The sequence below is a fragment of the Halichoeres trimaculatus genome, unplaced genomic scaffold, assembly GCF_033239565.1.
Source record: "Halichoeres trimaculatus isolate MK-OKI-2021-1 unplaced genomic scaffold, fHalTri1.1 fHalTri1_scaffold_7, whole genome shotgun sequence".
Classification (NCBI taxonomy): domain Eukaryota; kingdom Metazoa; phylum Chordata; class Actinopteri; order Labriformes; family Labridae; genus Halichoeres; species Halichoeres trimaculatus.
In genome coordinates this window covers 20,059,122-20,080,318 of record NW_027437185.1, presented here as the reverse complement: position 1 = coordinate 20,080,318, position 21,197 = coordinate 20,059,122, and the positions used below count along the sequence as shown (strand labels likewise).

Here is a 21,197-nt window from a genome sequence, read left to right as displayed (position 1 = left end):
TGGCACTTTTCACATCAGAAGCAGCAAAAGCCTCTTTGGGCTCCACAACTTTGACAATGACAGTAGCTGTAGCTGAGAGGGAGACGTTGCCATTGTCTTTGACCAGTATGAGCAGTTTGTGCTCAGCCTCGTCTGTCTCTTAATGAAACAGATGCAAACTTCTGTCCCCTTTGTTTCCTAAATCATTTAGATATGGATCTCATCAATTCCGAGTATTCACAATAGAGATGCTATGACTGCAGTCTGACCTTCCTACATCTCTAGATGTCCATTCTGCCCCCCGCCACACACACACACACACACACACACACACACACACACACACACACACACACACACACACACACACACACACACACACACACAGAGAGAGAGAGAGAAAGGTGTATATTGGAGCAATGTGGTTGTCAACAATTATCTAAAAAGCTGACACTACAAAGTTGCAACAACAATGTGTCAGACATGATATACCAACAGGATAATATTGAGCATCACTGCAGTATGCTTTAAAACAGGCTGTGGACTTCAGCACCATGGATAGTGACTCCAAGCAGACCGACTTTCCCCTTTTCTCTCTAATCCACGGTGTCTCCTTAGTGTCTCCTCAGATGTTCTGCCTCTTATGCAATGATGATCACGACCAATACTGTTACCCATCAGTGTATCAAAGTCAGCATGAATTAATTAAATTTGATCACGAATATTAATCATTTCTGGCAAGACTCTCTACCGTCATGTTTCCCCAAAAGTTGCCGCAAACACTCTACACACAGACTACTCTCCTTTCGAGATAAATCTTTATTTCTTTTCTATGCAGTTACTTATTTAGGATGTGTCTCACCTCTATGAAAACATTCATATATTCCAGCACCAAGGAAAGAGCCTTCAATATATGCTGCAGCTTTTTTCTTCGCTTGATGCCCAAGTGAAAAATGCCTCTGCAGTGAGGATGGCAACACATTGATAACACAAAATCATCCTAAAGACTTTTATTTCTTATCATTATAATACTTATATTGATGACTTTTAAATAAGAACTCTTATGTATAATGTTTATTTGTAAAGTTCCATACTGGCTTTAGCTTATTTTTTCTTACTGATTTTGATAAATCATATCTTTTGAAAGAAAATGAGCACAAATCTTGAGTGTTCATTTAAATAGACCAGGATATTAAATGCAGACAACAAAGTCCTAGGAAAGGAGAAGCCAGGAGGACATCATGTATCTCTTTGCAGCTTTTGCACAGAGAAGAAGCAAACTATAATAAGTCTTTGTGTGTATTGAAAACTAGATTCCCTTTTAATAAAAAAGAGGACAAAATGGAATCCCCTCACAAAAAAAATCAAAAACATTTTGCTAAGATAATAACTCTAAAAATCATCCAACATCTAATAATATCACAAACATCTGCATATTTACCACTTTTGCTCCATATTAATGTCTTAAAACTGATGACCAAAAACTTGGTAATATCTGCAACTCGGATGAAGGACCTACAGCATCTGTAAACAACTCCCACTAACATCATACATCAAGGTTCATGCTCCATTAAACAACACACAACCTCAAAGCTTTTGAGCACTGGACATCTCCCTTGCAACATGTTTATGTCTTACCTCAGTGGAGGCCCTCCTCCTGTCAGGGAGCACTAGTGTGTTGGCATGGCTGCCCGGGACTATAGTAGATCCTATACTCATCCTGGGTCCCACTAACATGTAGCGTTTGTCTCCTGATCTGTACTGGATGCTGTGACACAGTGTGCCGTCATAGTTAGTCTCTTGCAGATATTTGGAGGTATAGTCTGTGGATTTGGAGCACTGCATTGCAATCAGCACGATGATGCTGATGATGAAAAGAGCAGAGACTGAGGCCAAAGTGATCATGAGGTAAAAAGTCACATTACTCTCCTCATCATGGTTTGTGGCACTTTTCACATCAGAAGCAGCAAAAGCCTCTTTGGGCTCCACAACTTTGACAATGACAGTAGCTGTAGCTGAGAGGGAGACGTTGCCATTGTCTTTGACCAGTATGAGCAGTTTGTGCTCAGCCTCGTCTGTCTCTGTGAATGAGCGAAGTGTTCTGATCTGTCCTGTATAGCGGTCCAAAGCAAAGAGACTGTGCTCAGTGACTTCCTGCAGGGAGAAGAGTAACCAGCCGTTATATCCTATATCAGCGTCATAGGCTCTGACTTTAGTAACCACTTGTCCTGCGTTGGCATTGCGGGGAATCTCCTCCACCCCTTCAGCAGAGCCGTTGGAGCTGAGTGGATACAGGATGACTGGAGCGTTGTCGTTCTGATCCAGAATGAACACGTTGACTGTGACGTTGCTGCTCAGTTGTGGACTTCCAGAATCTGAGGCCACAACGTGGAACTGAAACGTTTTCACTGTTTCAAAGTCAAAACTTTTTAACCCTGTAATGTGTCCATTCTCAGAGTTAATGTTCAGGAATGAGGTCAGTGATTTGTGCTCGTCTCCATTTCTCACAATATGATATGAAATCAGAGCATTATCACCCTCATCACAGTCATGAGCGCTGACTGAAAACAGAGAGGCTCCTGCTACATTGTTCTCAACAACATAAAAAGTGTAAGGACTGAGTGAAAACTCTGGACTGTTGTCATTCACATCTGATACAGTCACACTTATTGTTCTCTGAGACGACAGAGGTTGTTCCCCTCCATCTTTAGCTATTATAGTCACATCATACTGAGCCTGCTGCTCTCTGTCTAACAAAGATTTTGTAACTATAGAATACATATTGTCTTGTAATGAAGGGGTCAATGTAAATGGTACATCCTCACTTATATAACAGATCACCTTTCCATTGACACCTGAATCCTTATCCTGCACACTTATCAAAGCTACAGTTGTTCCAGGTTTAGAGTCTTCAGGGATAGCTTTGGAAAAGGATGTCACCTCAATCTCAGGTGCGTTATCATTCAGGTCCACGATAGTTATGACCACACTCTTTTCTGTTTCCAGGGTCACTGGTCCTTTATCTGAAGCTTTAATATTGATTTCATACCTGTCTTTTGCTTCAAAATCAATCAGTCCTTTGACAATTATTTCACCTGTAATAGGGTTGACCTCAAAAAGTTTACGTAACCTATTATTCACATTATTCCCAAATGAGTAAACTACCTCCCCATTCAAACCATCATCTAAATCTGTGGCATTGACTTGAATGACTGTGGTTCCAATAGGTGCATTTTCTTTAAGCATTGCAGAATATGATTCTTTTGTAAAAACCGGCATATTGTCATTGACATCTAAAACATTAATAATAATTGCCATGGTCCCTGATTTTGCAGGTTTCCCTCCATCAACTGCTGTTAACATCAATCTGTGACTTCTAGCTGTTTCTTTGTCCAGCGGCTTGTGTAAATACAAAAGAGGAATTTTTCCATCCTCTCCACCACCTTTCACCTCCAGTCGAAAGTGCTCATTTTGACTGAGTCTGTACTGCTGGATCGAAAACGTATCACTGTCTGGATCTCTGGCACCTTGTAGCTGAAAACGCGCCCCGGGTAAAGCTGATTCAGATATCTGTAAACGTGTCTCGTTCTCGGGGAAGGTGGGGGAGTGATCGTTTACATCCAAAACCTCAATTGCGACGTAGTGCACCTCTAACGGGTTCTCCAGCACAGTCTTGATGTTGATAATGCAGCTGCTGGTCCCTTCGCACACCTCCTCTCTGTCTATTTTTCGGTGAACGTGCAAGATGCCATAATTGTTGAGTTCAAACAAAGGTTCAGTAGCTCCAGATACGATGCGAAAGCCTCTGGCATTCAGAGCAGTGTTATCCAGCCCCAAATCTTTAGCGATATTTCCAACAACAGCACCCACCGTCAGCTCTTCAGCAATAGAGTATCGAAGCTGAGCCGAAGCAACATTTGAAGTAAGATCCAAGGTAACAATGAGAAAGAACAGGCGCTCCAACCACCAGCTGTATCCTCGTCGAGACATTGTGGAATAAGAAAAAGGAACACAAGAAAACGAAAATGAATTTGTCAAATGTTTGTCTGTAAAAGAGCCCGCATTTTGAACCAATATGAACAGCAGCCAAATACTGGTTCAGGGAAACGATTTAAACGTCGGAAGCCATCGCTCGACAAAGCAGGAGTACACCCAGTCGCGAAAAACCACCAAACCTCTCACGTGACGTAGAGGATGTTTCACAGAGTCGTTTCTTCGAGCAAGCAGTGACACCGTGCGAGCTGATGCCACAATGCAGGAAAACTTTACATGGAGAAAAACAACTTCAAGTTTATCTGATTTTTAATGCACTCTGAAAATGTAAGCATGGACGAACTTGGAGTACACTCCCTGCCAGTATGAATCAAAGTACAGACGATACAACAAAAATGCAACTGAATTCCAGGATCTACATCAAAAAAAAAAAAAATACAAGGCTATCGTTTTTTTGTTTCGTTTTGTTTTGTTTTTCTATTTACAACTCTTATCGTGTTCCCCTTCTCTCGGGAAGACCAGTGCTGATGCTCTAGTGTTAAAATGATTACCCAGGGCTGTGCAAGACAACACAACTGTCTTCATGCAAACTCTGCACTTCTCAATTTCCTTGTATTTATTTCTTCAAACTAAAAATTTAAACTGAACCATCTAAAATAGTTGGATGCTCGTTTTTGCTTCAGTATGCTTGAAAACACTGAGTGCACTTCAGCACCACGGATAGCGATTAAGACCTACCGCCCACTTTTCTCACAGCAACAATGTTCTTTAGTCTCTGGCAAAGCCCTCTGCCCAATGTTCTCCATAAATGTGATTGAAAATCACGAAAAGTTTTTTGTCTCTTTTTTTTTCTTAAGACGGTGAAGATATTTTCTCTTTTTGATGTAACTTGATTGATATGTGTCTTTCAGCATTACCCATATACTTGCAAACAGTGGCTATTCTTAAAACCAGGGAAGGCTTGGAAAGCCAAGACAGAGTTTTTCACAGTCCCTTTCTCATTGCTTTTCATGTAAATTGCAGCCCATCAGTGTAGTGATTATAAATACTACAATGAAAAAATAACAAACGGAACTAAAAACAAGGAAAAACATTGTTTATGGTTTCATTATTAATTTGTTGAATGCAGTCAAAAGGTATTTGCCTATCTTTACAATAAGAAGCTGGAAAGGCAATGGGTAACTTTCCCGAAATCAATTATTTCAGGTCAGTAAACAAACACCTCAAGTGTTCATATCAACAACAGCAAGATTCCGGGTGTAACACAGCAGTGAGCAACTAGCACAAAACTGATAAGGCAAAATATCTGCAAACTCAGATTAAAGGACCCACGGCGTCTGTTTAAACACACCGACTAACATCATACATCTAAGTTAATGCTACATTAGACATCACACATTCTTAAAGCTTCTGAGCACTGGACATTGCCCTTGCAACATGTTTATGTCTTACCTCAGTGGATGGCCTCCTCCTGTCAGGGAGCACTAGTGTGTTGGCATGGCTGCCCGGAACTATAGTAGATCCTATACTCATCCTGGGTCCCACTAACATGTAGCGTTTGTCTCCAGATCTGTACTGGATGCTGTGACACAGTGTGCCGTCATAGTTAGTCTCTTGCAGATATTTGGAGGTATAGTCTGTGGATTTGGAGCACTGCATTGCAATCAGCACGATGATGCTGATGATGAAAAGAGCAGAGACTGAGGCCAAAGTGATCATGAGGTAAAAAGTCACATTACTCTCTTCATCATGGTTTGTGGCACTTTTCACATCAGAAGCAGCAAAAGCCTCTTTGGGCTCCACAACTTTGACAATGACAGTAGCTGTAGCTGAGAGGGAGACGTTGCCATTGTCTTTGACCAGTATGAGCAGTTTGTGCTCAGCCTCGTCTGTCTCTGTGAATAAGCGAAGAGTTCTGATCTGTCCTGTATAGCGGTCCAAAGCAAAGAGACTGTGCTCAGTGACTTCCTGCAGGGAGAAGAGTAACCAGCCGTTATATCCTATATCAGCGTCATAGGCTCTGACTTTAGTCACCACTTGTCCTGCGTTGGCATTGCGGGGAATCTCCTCCACCCCTTCAGCAGAGCCGTTGGAGCTGAGTGGATACAGGATGACTGGAGCGTTGTCGTTCTGATCCAGAATGAACACGTTGACTGTGACGTTGCTGCTCAGTTGTGGACTTCCAGAATCTGAGGCCACAACGTGGAACTGAAACGTTTTCACTGTTTCAAAGTCGAAACTTTTCAGCGCCAAAATATCTCCGGTTTCAGAGTTGATGTTTAAAAATGAAGCCATCTTGTTTTCCTCTCCTCCATCTCTGAGAATATGATATGAAATGAGCGCGTTGTCATTTTCATCTCGATCAAAAGCTTTGACTGAAAACACAGAGGTACCTGGCTCATTAGCTTCAGTCACATAGAAAGTATAAGGACTGAGTGAAAACTCTGGACTGTTGTCATTCACATCTGACACCACGACGCTTATTGTCTTTTCAGATGATAATGGAGGCTGACCAGCGTCTTTAGCAGTTATTGTCAGGTCATAATGTGACTGTTTCTCTCTGTCCAAAGGAGATTTGGTGACGAGTGAATACATTTTTTCCTGTAATGACGGTGTCAATGAAAATGTAACATCCTCATTAATAGAACAAATTACTTTTCCATTGAGACCAGAGTCCAGGTCATTGACACTGATAAGAGCAACAGTAGTTCCAGGTCTGGAGTCTTCAGGTATGGAGCTCGAAAATGAGGTAACTTCAATCTCAGGTGCGTTATCATTAACATCAACTATTTTAATAATAACACTTTTCTCTGTAGTGAGAGGAGCGAGACCTTTATCTGATGCCTCGATTTCAATTTCATATTTGTCCTTTTGCTCATAATCTATCAATCCTTTAACAGTTATTTCACCTGTAGATGAATTTATGTCAAAAAGCTGAAATAACTTATGGCTCACACTGTTCCCAAACGAATAAAACACTTCTCCATTCTGACCTTCATCAATGTCCCTGGCATTAACTTTTGTGACTGTGGTTCCTATTTGAACATTTTCTGGTAGTGATACAGAGTAAACGTCCTTAGAAAAAATGGGTGGATTATCATTGATATCCAAAACTTTGACAAGAATGTTCATTTCACCAGTTTTCGGAGGTTTGCCTCCGTCCAGTGCTGTAAGTAGCAAAGAGTGACTTCCACTTGCTTCTCTGTCCAAAGATTTTTGCAGAACAATTATTGGTATTTTACCGTCTTCTCCTTTATCTCTGACTTCCAAACGGAAGTGTTCGTTTTGGCTGAGTTTATAGTGTTGCACTGAAAAATGACCACTGTCTAGATCCCGTGATGGTTTAAGTTGAAATCGTGCTCCAGGCAAAACCGACTCAGATATTTCCAACCGTTTTTCTTGCTCTAGAAAAGTCGGGGAATGGTCATTTATATCTAAAATCTCCACTTTGACGTAGTGCACCTCTAGTGGGCTTTCGAGAACGGTTTTTAGATTGATTGAACACGTACTTGCCTGCGCGCACACCTCTTCTCTGTCAATCTTTCTGCTCACATACAGAATGCCATCGTTTTGGTTCACACGGAAAAGAGGATCTTCATTGTTCGAAACAATCCGATACTTTCTGTCTTTCAATGTACTTTTGTCCAATCCTAGATCTTTTGCGACATTTCCAACCACAGTTCCTTCCTTTACTTCCTCAGATATTGAATACTGTATTTGTGCAGAGGCCACGCTCCAGAGAAGAACAACAACCACACAGCCGAGAAAATATCCCCGCGCCCGTCTCCCGCATCTTCTTTGTTCCATGGTTTATCCTGGTATCACCGGCTTCCAGTTTGCAAAAATAAAACAAAAGTGCTTGATCAACTATGCGTCCAGACGCTGCCCAAATATTCATTAGCCTACCTTCTTTCGACAACCTTTGAGAGTCAGAACAGAGTGTAATTCCACACAGCGGAGAGCCCCGACCCGACTGTGCTAACATCGAACTGAGGAAGCTGGTAGGAGGTGGAACCAAAAATGCTCTGACGACACGCGCACTAATGCTGACTTTTTCTACTGCTATGACACCATGCGATCAAAACTCTTATTGCAGCAAAAAATAAAAAATAAATCAGAATAAAAATCAAGCAAGCAACAATGGATTCTTGTGGTCAGTTTATCTTTGTGTGCAGTTTATCGATGATCTTCTGACACATTCACAAAAACGCTGCTGTAAATGGAAACCGGTGTTGAGACTGTTCACATGTGGCACACAGCTTCATTGAAATATATGGGAAAAAACCTCCTACAAGTTCTGAGAAATACAGAAAACGCGTGTACGAGCCTCCGCCAAGTTTTTGAAGATAACCAGGAAAAAAATCAATGCGTCATGAAACAAACTGTGGGACTGGATAAAACACAATCAGCACCGTGGACAGCGATTTTCACACCACAGCTCATCCAGCTCCTTCTGGTGAAGAATTCATTTGTTTTCTTTTTTCTCAAATTCCTATCAGCAACATGTGCACTATGGTCAAAATGCAAAAAAAAAAAAAAAAAAAAAGTCATACGAGATAACAGAGCCTTCATGAATGATCGAGACTGCATGTCAATCTCTTCAGCAGGTCATTTTTTCTCTCTTCAGACATGGTCACAATATGTCAATCTGAGATCAAGCAAGATTTAGCTTCTTTTAATGCAATAATAAGGATTTGAGAACTAATGAAAGGTCTTTAATTCCAGTCTGTAGATGCTTTTTTAAGTAGAGAAGGGGTATTAAGTATTATAAAAAATGTTCAACATACTTTTAGTTTACATGAAGTTCATGGAAACGTTTTCTTCATGCCAAATCATGTATATGGAGGTTTTTCGTTGGCGGGGGAGAAAGCTTGTTAAAATGTGAGTGTAAGGAACCCCGAAATTTATTTCAGAGTAAAGACAGAGAAAATGTTTTGTTTTTAATGAGTATTCTTCAAAGAACACGTGGACATTTGCATCTCCTGCGTTTAAATTTAATTTATTGAACCACCGAGGTAGTATAGGATGTAATGCTTGTCAACTTGCTTGTCAAGATCAAACGTTTCAGCACCATGGACAACAGCCCTGACTTGAGCTTTGTGTACCCACAGTACAAGAAAGTATTTTAAAATATTTTCTTCTGAATTGAACTACAGTAAACAATAAACTATGGCTTGGCTTCCTTTTTTATGATGCCACATTGTAAGACTTGATTCAACAGATGATGTTTGCCATGAATTTAGATTTTTAGATTTAGCTTGAATATTATACAAAAAAATAAAAAAATAAAGACGAACACATGCATTTGGGAAAATGAACCTTTTCTAAGTATTCTCCTATTTTGTCAGGTTATGTTACCATAAGTTTTCATGTATTATTTTTGTGAAGATGGTTCACATTTTGTGATTTGCCTAATACTTTATATATGATTTTTTTTTCATCAATTTGCCTGAAGTTTTGACGATCGTACGAGGTTTGAATGTCATCGCCAATAATGTCTAAATTCTAACCTAGTTGTAATGAAAAGTGATGCAGATTGGATATGTAAATAAGGTTTGTATTTAAGCCTTTAAGTACAAGTTAATCCATAATGAAGATATGTGTCCTATAGAAAAATGTGAAAGGAATCATCAGAAGACTAGTTCAGTAATTTACATTGCAAACACAAGACCACAGTCTTATGAACTCTACAACAAGGTATGATTGTAACAAGCAAGACAACAAACGAATCATTTAGCCAACAAAGGGGTTTGGCAAGCTTTCCCCTCTCCTTCAAGTATACTCTCAATGGCAAGGCTGTTTCAGGACCATAACATTTCCTTATTTTCCACCAGCTTCTATTCTAAGGCACAACTATGCAATATCTTCAGTATGTGCTGCCCTCATATGGGAGTAAAGCAACGTTTAGTAAATTAAATGTGTAAATGACAAAAAAAGGCTAAAAACTGTATCCATGTTGTTAACAAGTAGAAAAAATGTTCCAATAACTTCACGTTTCTTACCTCAGTGGATGGCCTCCTCCTGTCAGGGAGGACTAGAGTGTTGGCATGGCTGCCCGGGACTATAGTAGATCCTATACTCATCCTGGGTCCCACTAACATGTAGCGTTTGTCTCCAGATCTGTACTGGATGCTGTGACACAGTGTGCCGTCATAGTTAGTCTCTTGCAGATATTTGGAGGAATAGTCTGTGGATTTGGAGCACTGCATTGCAATCAGCACGATGATGCTGATGATGAAAAGAGCAGAGACTGAGGCCAAAGTGATCATGAGGTAAAAAGTCACATTACTCTCCTCATCATGGTTTGTGGCACTTTTCACATCAGAAGCAGCAAAAGCCTCTTTGGGCTCCACAACTTTGACAATGACAGTAGCTGTAGCTGAGAGGGAGACGTTGCCATTGTCTTTGACCAGTATGAGCAGTTTGTGCTCAGCCTCGTCTGTCTCTGTGAATAAGCGAAGAGTTCTGATCTGTCCTGTATAGCGGTCCAAAGCAAAGAGACTGTGCTCAGTGACTTCCTGCAGGGAGAAGAGTAACCAGCCGTTATATCCTATATCAGCGTCATAGGCTCTGACTTTAGTCACCACTTGTCCTGCGTTGGCATTGCGGGGAATCTCCTCCACCCCTTCAGCAGAGCCGTTGGAGCTGAGTGGATACAGGATGACTGGAGCGTTGTCGTTCTGATCCAGAATGAACACGTTGACTGTGACGTTGCTGCTCAGTTGTGGACTTCCAGAATCTGAGGCCACAACGTGGAACTGAAACGTTTTCACTGTTTCAAAGTCGAAACTTTTCAGCGCCAAAATATCTCCAGTTTCAGAGTTGATGTTTAAAAATGAAGCCATCTTGTTTTCCTCTCCTCCATCTCTGAGAATATGATATGAAATGAGCGCGTTGTCATTTTCATCTCGATCAAAAGCTTTGACTGAAAACACAGAGGTACTTGGCTCATTAGCTTCAGTCACATAGAAAGTATAAGGACTGAGTGAAAACTCTGGACTGTTGTCATTCACATCTGACACCACGACGCTTATTGTCTTTTCAGATGATAATGGAGGCTGACCAGCATCTTTAGCAGTTATTGTCAGGTCATAATGTGACTGTTTCTCTCTGTCCAGAGGAGACTTGGTGACTAATGAATACATTTTGTCCCGTAATGATGGTGTCAAAGTGAAAGGAACATCCTCATTAATGGAACAAATAACTTTTCCATTGAGACCAGAGTCCAGGTCACTGACACTGATAAGAGCAACAGTAGTTCCAGGTCTGGAGTCTTCAGGTATTGAGCTTGAAAATGATGTTACTTCAATTTCAGGTGCGTTATCATTAACATCAACTATTTTGATAATAACACTTTTCTCTGTAGTAAGGGGAGCGAGACCTTTATCTGATGCCTTGATTTCAATTTCGTATTTGTCCTTTTGCTCATAATCTATCAACCCTTTAACAGTTATTTCACCTGTAGATGAATTTATATCAAAAAGCTGAAATACTTTATGACTTACGCTGTTCCCATAAGAATAAAACACTTCTCCATTCTGACCTTCATCCAAATCAGTTGCATTAACCTGAACAATCGTAGTCCCCAATGGAGCATTTTCAGATAGTGTTACAGAGTAAACGTCCTTAGAAAAAACAGGTGGGTTATCATTCACATCCAAAACTTTGACAAGAATTCTCATTTCGCCAGTTTTCGGAGGTTTGCCCCCATCAAGTGCCGTCAGCAACAAAGAATGACTTCCACTTGCTTCTCTGTCCAATGATTTTTGCAAAACCAATATCGGAATTTTCCCATCTTCCCCTTTGTCCTTTACTTCTAAACGGAAATGTTCGTTTGGACTAAGTTTGTAATGTTGCACTGAAAAATGACCACTGTCTAGATCCCGTGAAGGCTTGAACTGAAATCGTGCTCCGGGCAACACCGACTCAGAAATTTCTAGCATTTTCTCTTCTTCAAGGAAACTAGGGGAATGGTCATTAATATCCAGCACTTCCACTTCAACATAATGAACCTCCAGCGGGTTTTCTAACACTGTTTTCAGATTTATCAAACACGAACTGCTCTGTGCGCACACCTCTTCTCTGTCAATCTTTCTGCTCACATACAGGATGCCATCGTTTTGGTTCACACGGAAAAGAGGATCTTCATTGTTAGAGACGATCCGATACTTTCTGTCTTTGAGCGTACTCTTATCCAACCCAAGGTCCTTTGCTATATTTCCAACCACAGTTCCCTCGTTTACTTCCTCGGAGATAGAGTATCGTATTTCGGCAGAAGCCCCACACCACAGAAGCACAATAACCACACAGCCGAGCACACATCCCCTCGCCCGTTGTCTCCCGTGTCCTCTTTGTTCCATGGTGAATCCCGAAATAATCCGCAATTATTTACACGAAAAAAACCGCAATTCTTTCATTAAATCTATCATTAGTCTTTAAGGACATAATCATCCTCTTCCAACAACGACAATTCTGCGTCAAAGTAGTGTATCCCAGATGCAGCACAAAGCTGTGAAACGACTGTTAGCGTCGAACTGAGAGAGAGCTAACAGGAGGTGGAACCAAGGTGCTCTGACGACACGCTCATGTAAGGTTTTCTTTTCACCACACTGACACCATGCGATCACAACTCCGTCCTACAAAAAGATCTAAAGCCAGTAACGATTAAGCTGAAGTGACTCTATTTTCTCCTTGAAACACCGATTTAAATCAGCCGTGAGGAAATCAAAAACATGAGGTTACTCACTCTTAGCACAGAGACAGAAAAGCCTCTCAAAAAATGCGTACATATGAAGTCATATTTATGCTATAAGGACAACAACACCATGAAAACGTTGATTATCCATGAAAGGATACTGGCAAATGAAAGCAAAGATGATCAGCACCATGGACAGAGATTACCACCGCTTGACAGTTTCTGCTTCGACTGCAAATAGTGTAGCCCACTCTGTCACGTTGTACAAAAAGACACCATAAACACAGGCTTATTTCGCACAATATCAAACCACATGAATGTCACATGTTATCCTTGGATCTGTGTGGACTACCAACAGTTATTGCATGCTTATTGTGCACTGTTTGCTATAAGTACTCAGCTTATTCATTTAAAAGAAAAAAAGTCTTATTTTTCCCTGTCATAGAAAATGTGATATGAAATACTGCTACAATTGGAAACTTCATCCGACATTTTAAAAATAAGGAACAGCTAAATATATGAATTATCTAAATAAAGCAAGAATAGTTGTCAGTTTCAGTCTGTAGTGCTGTTTGCATAGTCCAGGCTAAATTACTCCCACAAGTTTAAGGATTAAGGAAGTTTAAGGAAAAAGCAGGAGAAAAGTCTTCACCAGATTTCTTCCACTTTACCCATGTTCATGGTGTAAATACTACATTCGTGGAACATCAATGAATACAAATGAGAAAACAAAGTAAAAAAAATGCATTGATTGAATTGTTCTTGTGCCTCTTACTAAAGATGGAGTAAAGCAAATTGTCAACTTCTCCAAAACAGTCTTACCTCAGTGGATGGCCTCCTCCTGTCAGGGAGGACTAGAGTGTTGGCATGGCTGCCCGGGACTATAGTAGATCCTATACTCATCCTGGGTCCCACTAACATGTAGCGTTTGTCTCCAGATCTGTACTGGATGCTGTGACACAGTGTGCCGTCATAGTTAGTCTCTTGCAGATATTTGGAGGTATAGTCTGTGGATTTGGAGCACTGCATTGCAATCAGCACGATGATGCTGATGATGAAAAGAGCAGAGACTGAGGCCAAAGTGATCATGAGGTAAAAAGTCACATTACTCTCTTCATCATGGTTTGTGGCACTTTTCACATCAGAAGCAGCAAAAGCCTCTTTGGGCTCCACAACTTTGACAATGACAGTAGCTGTAGCTGAGAGGGAGACGTTGCCATTGTCTTTGACCAGTATGAGCAGTTTGTGCTCAGCCTCGTCTGTCTCTGTGAATGAGCGAAGTGTTCTGATCTGTCCTGTGTAGCGGTCCAAAGCAAAGAGACTGTGCTCAGTGACTTCCTGCAGGGAGAAGAGTAACCAGCCGTTATATCCTATATCAGCGTCATAGGCTCTGACTTTAGTCACCACTTGTCCTGCGTTGGCATTGCGGGGAATCTCCTCCACCCCTTCAGCAGAGCCGTTGGAGCTGAGTGGATACAGGATGACTGGAGCGTTGTCGTTCTGATCCAGAATGAACACGTTGACTGTGACGTTGCTGCTCAGTTGTGGACTTCCAGAATCTGAGGCCACAACGTGGAACTGAAACGTTTTCACTGTTTCAAAGTCGAAACTTTTAAGCGCCAAAATATCTCCAGTTTCAGAGTTGATGTTTAAAAATGAAGCCATCTTGTTTTCCTCTCCTCCATCTCTGAGAATATGATATGAAATGAGCGCGTTGTCATTTTCATCTCGATCAAAAGCTTTGACTGAAAACACAGAGTTACCTGGCTCATTAGCTTCAGTCACATAGAAAGTATAAGGACTGAGTGAAAACTCTGGACTGTTGTCATTCACATCTGACACCACGACGCTTATTGTCTTTTCAGATGATAATGGAGGCTGACCAGCGTCTCTTGCAGTTATTGTCAGGTCATAATGTGACTGTTTCTCTCTGTCCAGAGGAGATTTGGTGACTAGTGAATACATTTTGTCCCGTAATGATGGTGTCAAAGTGAAAGGAACATCCTCATTTATAGAACAAATAACTTTTCCATTGAGACCAGAGTCCAGGTCATTGACACTGATAAGAGCAACAGTAGTTCCAGGTCTGGAGTCTTCAGGTATGGAGCTTGAAAATGAGGTAACTTCAATCTCAGGTGCGTTATCATTAACATCAACTATTTTGATAATGACACTTTTCTCTGTAGCCAGAGGGGCCAGACCCTTATCTGTTGCGCGAAGCTCAATTTCGTATTTGTCCTTTTCTTCGAAATCTATCTTTCCTTTAACAGTGATCTCACCAGTTGACTGATTTATTTCAAATAGTTTTAATACTTTTTGATTTATACTGTTCGTAAATGCGTAAATTATCTCTCCGTTCTGTCCTTCATCCATATCAGTTGCATTAACTTGGATGACTTTTGTACCCATGGGGACATTTTCATTGAGCATCACAGAATAAACATCCTTTGTGAAAACTGGTGCGTTATCATTTACATCTAAAACATTTACTATAATTTTAATAATTCCAGTTTTAGAAGGCTTGCCCCCATCCAGTGCAGTTAGTACAAGCGAGTGAAGTTTTGTAGTTTCTCTGTCTAAAGATTTCTGAACAACCAATATCGGTATTTTACCTTCGTCTCCTTTGTCTTTTACCTCTAAACGGAAGTGCTCGTTATTGCTGAGTTTATAATGTTGCACTGAAAAATGACCGCTGTCTAAATCTCGTGCAGCTTTTAGCTGGATACGGACACCTGGGACTACAGATTCAGAAATCTCCAATACCGATTCTTCCTCTGGAAAACTTGGGGAATGGTCATTTATATCCATCACCTCTACTTCAACATAGTGAACCTCCAGTGGGTTTTCTAACACGGTTTTTAAATTCATCAAACACGTACTGCTCTGTGCGCACACCTCTTCTCTGTCAATCTTTCTGCTCACATACAGGATGCCGTCGTTTTGGTTCACACGGAAAAGAGGATCTTCATTACTGGAAACAATCCGATATTTTCTGTCTTTGAGTGTGCTCTTATCCAATCCAAGGTCCTTTGCTATATTTCCAACCACAGTTCCTTCGTGTACTTCCTCGGAGATTGAGTACCGTATTTCGGCTGAAGCCAGGCCCCACAGAAGCACAATAACCACGCAGCCCGGCAGATATCGCGCCCGTCCTGGCTCAAAGCTTCTTTGTTCCATGGTTCAAGCCCAGTCCTCAGCAATCCATTCAACAACAAGACAGAATCCAGGTCTCCGCGTTTGTGAATGTCCTCTCTCTTCTTACATCATCAGTAATAAAGATTAACGAGACGTTAACAAGGGCAACAATAAGCACAGTAGACGCTCTTCTTCTACCGTTGAAGCGAATGTGGGCTCAGGAGGCGGAACTTATACTAAGTGACGACACAACAAGCGCGTGCACAGCTGACTTGTAACATTATACTGACACCGCGCGAGCTAACACCTCACTGCAGGTAACTCCACGAGGTGAAAAACAAAAAGGTGAAAAACAAACAGTTGAATTATTCGTTTGCTCTCTAAACAACAGTATGGGCATAATTAAGTCGCAGGGAAAGAAATCAGAGGCCCGAGTGTTCCTAGGTGACAGACGAATCTTAAACTGAAAACGTCTTCAAAGGACTTTACTCGATGTCAAGATGATTCTAGTGAGCATCTAAAAACAACTGGGAGTTTTTTGTTATTAGTTGTAGTCATCAAATCTCTATAAAAACCAGGACTACAGCTGTAGCATTTGTATTCAACCATGAATTAGTAAATGAGACCAAACATTTCAGCACCACGGACAGCGACATAATGACAGCTCCAGTTGCTGAAAGTTGTCCGAGTAAATAAAGCAAATAATAGCAACATTAATAATTATAGGGATAGCGTTTTGAGAACTGAAATTGAATGGAGATATATCTTGACTTTATGTGTCCTTTCTTATGATGTTCTTGGATTGAAAACTTGAATAGTATAACCTTTTTGATCCTAAAAGTGCACTGATAAAGAAACTTTATTTTGACTTTGTCGCTATGAATTTACCAAATCTGTATCCAACAGGACTCTAAAACCCCACCGATGTTGGTGTTAAATTAATTTTCTTAATTGAAGCAATTGTAATGTGCCCTCGTGCACTTTTTCTCTTTTGATTCACCCTTATGTCAACAAGTCACAGCAATTTGATATTAGCTATTACCTTGTTTTAATATTTTTAAGTGTGTTTATTTTACTTTAAGGCAAAAAATTAATTCCCATATGGTAATGTCAGCGGTGACCAAACTGGAGAGTGATAGAAAATAGATGTGTCTCAGTCCGATGTTGATATCGGATATCGGTCCGATATCAGCAAAAAACAAACATCGGTATCGTATCAGATTGCATCTAAAATCTCAGATATAAGAACTACAATATAAGCAGTGTCTGTTACCCATTGGTTAATAATAAATGGGTCAGTTTTTCCTCATACCTACTGTTGCTGACTACTGTTCTTTGTTTTAATAATATCACTTCATCAAGCCTTTTCTAACATGACAGACATACTAAAAAATAAGTAATAAAAGTATGTATGTTTAATGGTGATATCGTATCGGATTAATATCGGTATCGGCCAATACTCAATGCTGCAATATCGGTATCGTACCGAAAATGTAATATCGGGACATCCCTAATAGAAAAACTTCACTTTTAATGTGATACAAGTCCTTATAATTAAACTATGACAATGATGCTTGGCTTTATGATGGACAGAAAAATCTCAACAGTGATGTCAAGGAATCAACAGCCAACCAATCCACAGCTATTTGCTACGTTATGATGGAAGTTGGCAAACAAGCCAAACAGATACCAAACAATGCAAGGTTTTTATAAAAATTTCCAAATTTAGTCTTTTTGATTGAAATACTCAGTTAAAAGAATAATCTATCAGACAAGACCTCTGAAGTCCCGGACAAAATTACATCCATTATTTTTTTTTTTTACCAAAAGTTCTTGTGACTGTTGGTAGCTAATACAGATCCACACCACAAGCTGTCCTTATTTTCATAAGGTTTTGTCACGAGACAAAACTTTATGACCCATGAAACATAACCTCTCCATTAAGAGTCTGATAAAGTTTTTGAAAAAAGTGAAAAGAGTGAGTTGCTCGATTGCACAAAAGTAGATGACATGAGTGAAAAGTACACGGAAGTGGTTGAATAAGTTAAAAAAAAAAAGTCACTGGTCACAGTGTCCCTGAAATCACATTTCCAAAGCAAAAGAAGCATACGGTACTTGTCCTACCTCGGTGGATGGCCTCCTCCTGTCAGGGAGCACTAGTGTGTTGGCATGGCTGCCCGGGACTATAGTAGATCCTATACTCATCCTGGGTCCCACTAACATGTAGCGTTTGTCTCCAGATCTGTACTGGATGCTGTGACACAGTGTGCCGTCATAGTTAGTCTCTTGCAGATATTTGGAGGTATAGTCTGTGGATTTGGAGCACTGCATTGCAATCAGCACGATGATGCTGATGATGAAAAGAGCAGAGACTGAGGCCAAAGTGATCATGAGGTAAAAAGTCACATTACTCTCCTCATCATGGTTTGTGGCACTTTTCACATCAGAAGCAGCAAAAGCCTCTTTGGGCTCCACAACTTTGACAATGACAGTAGCTGTAGCTGAGAGGGAGACGTTGCCATTGTCTTTGACCAGTATGAGCAGTTTGTGCTCAGCCTCGTCTGTCTCTGTGAATGAGCGAAGTGTTCTGATCTGTCCTGTATAGCGGTCCAAAGCAAAGAGACTGTGCTCAGTGACTTCCTGCAGGGAGAAGAGTAACCATCCGTTATATCCTATATCAGCGTCATAGGCTCTGACTTTAGTCACCACTTGTCCTGCGTTGGCATTGCGGGGAATCTCCTCCACCCCTTCAGTAGAGCCGTTGGAGCTGAGTGGATACAGGATGACTGGAGCGTTGTCGTTCTGATCCAGAATGAACACGTTGACTGTGACGTTGCTGCTCAGTTGTGGACTTCCAGAATCTGAGGCCACAACGTGGAACTGAAACGTTTTCACTGTTTCAAAGTCGAAACTTTTCAGAGCTACAATATCTCCGGTTTCAGAGTTGATGTTTAAAAATGAAGCCATCTTGTTTTCCTCTCCTCCATCTCTGAGAATATGATATGAAATGAGCGCGTTGTCATTTTCATCTCGATCAAAAGCTTTGACTGAAAACACAGAGGTACCTGGCTCATTAGCTTCAGTCACATAGAAAGTATAAGGACTGAGTGAAAACTCTGGAAGGTTGTCATTCACATCTGACACCACGACGCTTATTGTCTTTTCAGATGATAATGGAGGCTGACCAGCGTCCTTAGCAGTTATTGTCAGGTCATAATGTGACTGTTTCTCTCTGTCCAGAGGAGATTTGGTGACAAGTGAATACATTTTGTCTCGTAAGGATGGTGACAGAGTGAAAGGAACATCCTCATTAATGGAACAAATAACTTTTCCATTGAGACCAGAGTCCAGGTCATTGACACTGATAAGAGCAACAGTAGTTCCAGGTCTGGAGTCTTCAGGTATGGAGCTTGAAAATGATGTTACTTCAATCTCAGGTGCGTTATCATTAACATCAACTATTTTAATAACAACACTTTTCTCTGTAGTGAGAGGAACGGAACCTTTATCCGAAGCTTCGACTTCAACTTCATAAACATCATTGTCCTCATAATCAATCAGCCCTTTAACAGTGATTTCACCTGTTGTTGGATTAATCTGAAAAGAGTCCAGTATATTTTGATTTATACTGTTGCTAAATGAATAAACTACTTCGCCATTGGGACCCTCGTCTGAATCTGTTGCGTTTACTTGTACTACCGTTGTACCCTTCGGAGCATTTTCATTGAGCATTACGGAATACACATCTCGGGAGAAAACGGGCGCATTATCATTCACGTCCAAAACATTTATCTTAATATTCATTTCGCCGGATTTTGGAGGTTTCCCTCCATCAACTGCGGTCAGAACTAATGAGATGCTTTGTGCAGCCTCTCTGTCCAAAGATTTTATAACAACCAAAATTGGTACTTTACCATCATTACCCTTTTTTTTCACGTCCAATCTGAAATTATCGTTGCTGCTCAGTTTATATTGTTGCACTGAGAACTGACCACTGTCTAGATCATTGGCGGGTTTTAGCTGAAATCTTGCTCCAGGTAACACCGACTCAAAAATCTCCAACCTTTTCTCTTCTTCGTGGAATACAGGAACATGGTCATTTATATCCATCACCTCTACTTCAACATAATGAACCTCCAGTGGGTTTTCTAACACGGTTTTTAAATTCATCAAACACGTACTGCTTTGCGCGCACACCTCTTCTCTGTCAATCTTTCTGCTCACATACAGGATTCCATCGTTTTGGTTCACATGGAAAAGAGGATCTTCATTACTGGAAACAATCCGATATTTTCTGTCTTTGAGTGTGCTCTTATCCAATCCAAGGTCCTTTGCTATATTTCCAACCACAGTTCCTTCGTGTACTTCCTCAGAGATTGAGTACCGTATTTCGGCTGAAGCCAGGCCCCACAGTAGCACAATAACCACGCAGCCCGGCAGATATCGCGCCCGTCCTGGCTCAAAGCTTCTTTGTTCCATGGTTCAAGCCCAGTCCTCAGCAATCCATTCAACAACAAGACAGAATCCGCGTCTCCACGTTTGTGAATGTCCTCTCTCTCCTTACATCATCAGTAATACAGATAAACGAGACGTTAACAAGGGCAACAATAAGCACAGTAGACGCTCTTCTTCTACCGTTGAAGCGAATGTGGGCTCAGGAGGCGGAACTTATAGTGACGACACAACAAGCGCGTGCACAGCTGACTTGTTACATTACACTGACACCGCGCGAGCTAACACCTCACTGCAGGTAACTCCACGAGGTGAAAAACAAAAAAGTTGAATTATTCGTTTGCCCTCTAAACAACAGTATGGGCATAATTAAGTCGCAGGGAAAGAAATTAGAGGCCCGAGTGTTCCTGGGTGACAGACGAATCTTAAAGACTTACTTTAAAGAGTCAGAGCTGAAAACGTCTTCAAAGGACTTTACTCGATGTCAAGATGATTCTAGTGAGCATCTAAAAACAACTGGGAGTTTTTTGTTATAAGTTGTAGTCATCTAATCTCTATAAAAACCAGGACTACAGCTGTAGCATTTGTCTTCAACCATGAATTAGTAAATGAGACCAAACATTTCAGCACTACGGACAGCGACAAAATGACAACTCCAGTTGCTGAAAGTTGTCCGAGTTTTACAAACCACCTGTGGCGTTTTTCCTTTATGTCTGCAGTCATTCAACTGCCCTTTGATGTAAAATCAATTGTGCTCTCACTTTAAAGCAAAATTAACAACTGAGTTCACATACACCTTCACTCAGGTTATTGTTCATGTACAAATAAAAAATAAAGCAAATAATAGCAACACTAATAATTATAGGGATAGCTTTTTGAGAACTGAAATTGAATGGAGATATATCTTGACTTTATGTGTCCTTTGTTATGATGTTTTTGGATT

At 40.7% G+C, this 21,197-nt stretch overlaps 5 protein-coding genes across 20 annotated transcripts in view; 1 reads left to right on the top strand and 4 right to left on the bottom strand.

Annotated features, from left to right (window-relative positions):
- Positions 1-21,197, top strand: part of LOC141793334 (fibroblast growth factor 18-like) — a 296,332-nt gene that overhangs the window by 107,734 nt on the left and 167,401 nt on the right. The window lies entirely within an intron of this gene.
- The window catches only part of LOC141793331 (protocadherin alpha-C2-like), a 222,007-nt gene that overhangs the window by 136,723 nt on the left and 64,087 nt on the right, over positions 1-21,197 (bottom strand). The window contains exon 1 of one of the 12 annotated variants that reach the window (XM_074673938.1): positions 17,927-20,427. The exons of 10 other annotated variants lie outside the window; for them this stretch is intronic. In XM_074673938.1, the coding sequence (XP_074530039.1) occupies positions 17,927-20,281 (2,355 nt within the window). In that variant the 5' untranslated portion in view covers positions 20,282-20,427. Of the gene's footprint in view, positions 1-9,974; positions 12,483-17,926; positions 20,428-21,197 lie in introns of those variants that run through there. One more of the 12 variants, XM_074673935.1, reaches the window with a different exon arrangement.
- On the bottom strand, positions 1,567-4,107 carry LOC141793825 (protocadherin alpha-7-like). The gene has a single exon (XM_074674695.1). The coding sequence runs from the start codon at positions 3,967-3,969 to the stop codon at positions 1,567-1,569; it is 2,403 nt and encodes an 800-aa protein (XP_074530796.1). The 5' UTR covers positions 3,970-4,107.
- LOC141793824 (protocadherin alpha-8-like) lies at positions 5,374-8,000 on the bottom strand. Its single transcript, XM_074674694.1, has one exon. The coding sequence runs from the start codon at positions 7,777-7,779 to the stop codon at positions 5,374-5,376; it is 2,406 nt and encodes an 801-aa protein (XP_074530795.1). The 5' UTR covers positions 7,780-8,000.
- Positions 13,466-15,993, bottom strand: LOC141793823 (protocadherin alpha-8-like). The gene has a single exon (XM_074674693.1). The coding sequence runs from the start codon at positions 15,842-15,844 to the stop codon at positions 13,466-13,468; it is 2,379 nt and encodes a 792-aa protein (XP_074530794.1). The 5' UTR covers positions 15,845-15,993.

What these genes read in the sequence shown, in the direction of transcription:
- LOC141793825 (XM_074674695.1), bottom strand. Translation starts at nt 3,969, where the DNA reads ATGTCTCGACGAGGATACAGCTGGTGGTTGGAGCGCCTGTTCTTTCTC.
- LOC141793824 (XM_074674694.1), bottom strand. Translation starts at nt 7,779, where the DNA reads ATGGAACAAAGAAGATGCGGGAGACGGGCGCGGGGATATTTTCTCGGC.
- LOC141793823 (XM_074674693.1), bottom strand. Translation starts at nt 15,844, where the DNA reads ATGGAACAAAGAAGCTTTGAGCCAGGACGGGCGCGATATCTGCCGGGC.